This window comes from Brassica oleracea, chromosome C3 (genome assembly GCF_000695525.1).
Source record: "Brassica oleracea var. oleracea cultivar TO1000 chromosome C3, BOL, whole genome shotgun sequence".
NCBI classification, from domain to species: domain Eukaryota; kingdom Viridiplantae; phylum Streptophyta; class Magnoliopsida; order Brassicales; family Brassicaceae; genus Brassica; species Brassica oleracea.
In genome coordinates, this window is record NC_027750.1 from 7741373 (window position 1) to 7746191 (window position 4819).

The 4819-nt window shown below is 39.0% G+C and overlaps 2 protein-coding genes and 1 pseudogene across 2 annotated transcripts; 2 read left to right on the forward strand and 1 right to left on the reverse strand.

The window, feature by feature from the left end:
• Nucleotides 1-1063: 1063 nt before the first annotated feature.
• On the reverse strand, nt 1064-2154 carry LOC106333961 (uncharacterized protein At2g39795, mitochondrial-like). Its single transcript, XM_013772342.1, has 3 exons — nt 1844-2154; nt 1429-1751; nt 1064-1336 (listed from the first exon to the last, which is right to left on the reverse strand). Exons 1-3 carry the CDS (start codon nt 2099-2101, stop codon nt 1177-1179), a joined length of 741 nt encoding a protein of 246 aa, XP_013627796.1. The 5' UTR covers nt 2102-2154; the 3' UTR covers nt 1064-1176.
• Nucleotides 2155-2331: 177 nt separating this feature from the next.
• LOC106332646 (uncharacterized protein At2g39795, mitochondrial-like) lies at nt 2332-3632 on the forward strand. The gene is made up of 3 exons (XM_013771126.1): nt 2332-2665; nt 2894-3249; nt 3346-3632. Exons 1-3 carry the CDS (start codon nt 2393-2395, stop codon nt 3503-3505), a joined length of 789 nt encoding a protein of 262 aa, XP_013626580.1. The 5' UTR covers nt 2332-2392; the 3' UTR covers nt 3506-3632.
• Nucleotides 3633-4374: 742 nt separating this feature from the next.
• The window catches only part of LOC106329794, a 3022-nt pseudogene continuing 2577 nt past the window's right edge, over nt 4375-4819 (forward strand).

Sequence of the window (4819 nt, forward strand, 5' to 3'; positions counted from 1 at the left end):
CCGACGGAATTCCGACGACTTCATTTTTTTGGATTTGGTCGGAAATTTGTCAGTATTCCGTCGCAAATGTCCGACGACCTTGGTGTCCGTCGGAAGCTCCGTCGGAATTCGGAGTGTTTTCTTGTGGTGAGTCTTCCAAAGCTATGTTGATCATTCAAAGATGTGAGGCAAAGGAGAACTGTCAACAAAAAGATGATCGTAATCAGAACAGAAAAAGCTCTCATTCTCAAGGGTCGGTGACTTTGGCTCCATAGAGTCTACTGACGCCTTGCAATGCGAAGATATCCATTGTGCACAAGGAGCAGGCTTATCGCCAACGCAACAGCAGCACTGCATACATTCATGCTGATCTACATACTACATAGTACAATACTTGCCGTATCTAAAGGGAAGTTTAGACAGTTGTATAGGAGACTTGAGCACCAAGTTAACTCATTTAATACTCTTTTTCCATAAATCCTTTAAAGAGAAAGAGACGATTAATTACCAGATGACAATGAGTTGCATTAGGAATTGATCGAAAGGGAGAATTCAAGCAAAGGTGTCTTGGATGTGGGTATTCTCTACAAGCAACCAGTTCAAGAGATTCCACCAAATTTTCAAAACTAAAACTGGAAAAAAGTATTGATATAAACAATAGAACTAAACCCTAAACTTCAAAACTGAAACCTGGCGTTATTGGCTTACTGCCATCGCCATCACTGGAGACTGAGAGGCGCTTTTTAAAGTCAAAGAATCAAAAGGGTCGGAATCAAGAATGGAGAAGTCCTCTGACTCGTCCATTCACTTCATGTCTTGACTTGTGACGGAAGAAACAAAAGAGTAGCAGTCCCCTGTTTTCTCAATTCTCTTCATGCCTCGACTGTTTTTTTAGACACAATATGCCTTTGAGACTTGAGAGGAGTTACTTCTTCTCTCTCCAATCCCAGAGTCGTTTTAAAGTGTCAAAGTTTCTTATTTCGTTTTAAATGAATTGATTGTGTTAACTAAAAACAATCACATATAAAAATAAGTAATACTAATAATAGAATTTGTCTCTCAAGAACAAAATTAATGGCTAGGTTTTTTCTAGATAAATCCTAATGAAAAGTGACAAGTTTTCATTGGAAGAGTTGAAACAAATATTGTCAAAACAAGTAGCAACTCCTTGCAAGATAAAAATCTCACCTAAAAGTTTCACATGTCAAGAAAGGACTTGACATCATTGAGCCAATGTAGACGCTCTCTGCCGGCTTTGTCGGCCATATAATCAGCCATAAACTCAGTGATGTTTGGCTTGATCCCTCTGATCTCCAAAAACCTGTGGTAAGCCTTCTGCAAATTCTCATCCAAGTCACTGCCAAAAAAAACAACAAAATCCAGTCACATAACCATATCAAATCTCATAGACATATATATGTATAAAGAGAGCAGTAAATCAAAACATACGCAAAGTCAGGTCCTTTGTAGCGCCACGTAAGTTCAAGGGGTGATTCAATGTATACAGCATCAATCACAATCTCATGGACGTAAGCGTTGGCTATAAACTCAAGAGAGGGACCATCCTCATCTTTGATCACACTGATGAAGATAGGGATACCAGTTAGTACGTCAGCTTGAGGATCCTTTGGCTCTTCTTTTTCTTTGTCGTCCCCTAACGAACGAGAAAGTTCAATCCGGACATAAATGGTTTCATTCTCAAACTTCCTCACCAGATACACAACTCGATCCTTGTCGGCATCAACGATGTCGAAAGGAAACCATTCTGGGAGCTGTTACATTGACAAATTCAAAACTTCATATTCACAGAACCATACAAACACATGAGAGAGAGAGAGAGATAGGGAATGTATATAGAAGTTACCTCGTCTTCCTCAGGAGCCTCCTTAACAACGGCGCTTTCGATTTGAGATTCGAGGACGCTAACCAGATTCTCTTGGGCGGTGATAGCAATTAGCTTCGAACCCCTCGAGAGTGAAATCAGCGATGATGCGCGGCTGAACTGACGGCTACCACCGCCAAGAGTCACTCTCTGGGCACCAGTTTGGAGAGTCACCCGAGATCTAACCGCACGGAAGGGAAGAGTGGCCACTGTAGACGAAGCTCCACAAAATAAAGACATTGCCGCCGGAGGATTCTTCTAGGGTTTGTGCCAAGAAATGAGGGCTGAGCTCGCTAGAGGAAGATCGAAGGGGTTTTGAAACTCAGGGAGGGAGATAAAGATATTAATGACTGCCCCCAACTACTTAATGGGCCGCTTTAAGCCAACATATTGCTAATTGTGCTTGCTATCCATTTATCATGTATACTATTATTTTGCGAAATATATCACTGAACTTATTTTTCTAAATAAAACCCCTTCGATCTTCCAGTAGCGCAGCCCTCGCACAAACCCTAGAAGAATACTCCGGCAATGTCGTTATTTTGTGGAGCTTCGTCTACAGTGGCCACACTTCCCTTCCGTGCGGTTAGACCTCCGTTGAGTCTCCAAACTGGTGCCCAGAGAGTGACTCTTGGTGGTGGTAGCCGTCAGTTCAGCCGCGCATCATCGCTGATTTCACTCTCGACGGGTTCGAAGCTAAGTGCTATCACCGCCCAAGAGAATCTGGTTAGCGTCCTCGAATCTCAAATCGAAAGCGCCGTTGTTAACGAAGAGACTCCTGACGATGGGGAAGAGGAAGACAAGGTGAGTTCGATATACATTACCTCTCTCTCATGTGTTTGAATGGTTTTATGTGATAGCAAATGATTTTCCCTTGAAATGTTCAGTATATTATTCACGTATATATGATGAAGCATTCGATTACAAGATATCAGGGATATTATGCTAGACTTTAAAGAATATACTATACACAATATTCTAAGAGTAACAAATGGTTGTTATCCTGTTTCATTATGAATATGAATTTAACAGTTGCCAGAAGGGTTTCCTTTCCGCATCATTGATACCCCAGGGGAACGGGTTTTCTTTCTGACTAGGAAGTTTGAGAATGAAACCATTCTTGTAGAAATTGACCCTACTGCGCCGTTGGACGAAGGAAAAAAAGAAGAACCAAACGATCCTCAAGCTGAAGTACTAATTGGTATCTCTATGGTCATCAATGTGTCCAAACATGATTATGCTCCCTGTCTTGAGTTTCTAGCCAATGCTTACATTGACGAGATTGTGATTGATGCTATATACGTCAAACAACCCCAAGAACTTTCGTATCCCTTTTTAGCAAAAAAAATAAAAAAACTTTGGTATCCCTACGAAGGACCTGATTTTGTGTAAGTGTTCACAGTGCTCTCTCTCTCTCTCTCTCTCTATATATATATATATTTATGAGATTGGATGTGTGACTGGGTTTTTGGTGTTTTTGGCAGGGACTTGGATGAGAATTTGCAGAAGGCCTTTCACAGGTTTTTGGAGATCAGAGGGATCAAGCCCAACATCACTGAGTTTGTGGCTGATTATTTGGCCAACAAAGACAGCAGAGAGCGACTTCAGTTGCTCAAGGATGTCAAGACTTTTGTTGACATGTGAAAACTCATCATCGTTGTTGATGTGAAACTTTTAGGTGATATTTTTTGAGTTTTATCTTGGATCAACTTGTTATCACCATTATATTGCAAGGAGATGCTACTTGTTTTGACAATATTTGTTTCAACTCTTCCCCAATGAAAACTTGTCACTTTTCATTACGATTTATCCAAAAAAAACTTAACCATTAACTCTGTTCTTGAAGGACAAACTCTATTGTTAGTAGTACTTATTTTATGTGATTGTTACTAGATAACACAATCAATTCATTTAGAACGAAATAAGAAAATTTCACGCTTTAAAACGACTCTGGGATTGGTGCAGCTATGACTAAGCATCATCATAAAGGGGGTTTGCAAAAAGGAGAAGAAAAAATAAAACTGAATATACAAATTTGTATCAGCAAAAGATTTGGTTAATACCATGAACAAGTATAAGAAATTATTCAAATGTAAATTAGATAGATCATTTCGTTGATAATGGAAATGAGTTGTTTATTAATTCACATAACAAAATATTTATACGCAAAGTTGTAAGCCTGATTCTTATCAAATCAGGCTTTCTCTAAGCCAATCCATATCCTAAGAGAGAGCTTATCTCTAAATAACTTTTAAAGAATTAGACTATAAGTCTATAACACAATTTTTAATCTTATACTGAAGCTACGTACTTTAGTAGATGTCAAACATAAATGTGCGTTACAAGTCTAAACGTGTCTTGGATTAATATAGAAGCAAAAACTGGCCTGTTATCCTTTTTTTTCATTTTCTACCTGGAAAATCACATGCCTTAGTTTAGTTCCAGTTGCTTGTTATCGAAGTAACAACAACTTTAAAAACTCGGCAACTGGAAAAACAAAATAAATCAGAGACATGGAGGAAGAATTCAAGAACTTAATCAAAGTATGGGTTTCAGCAATAAGCTCAGTAGCTTACTGCTACTTCTTATCAACTAGAATCAAAGCCGGCGTTTTCCGATTACACTCTGTTCTTCCCGTTTGTGCTATGTTCTTTGTTCTTCCTCTATTTATCTCATCTTCAACTTTCTGCTTGTACACAGCTTTTTTTTTCTATCCGTTGCAAATTTCAAACTCATTCTCTTCTCCTTCGATCAAGGCCCTCTTTTCCCACTTCCCCCAAATCTCGCCCAATTCATTTCCTTCACTTGCTTACCCATCAAACATCAACAAAACCCTAAAACCCTACCTCATTTTTCCCCAAATGGTTTTTCATCATTAAAGTGGTAATCTATATTGTGGTGTTACATATTTATCATCATTACAAACAATATCTCCCTTTGATTCTACTACTAGGTTTC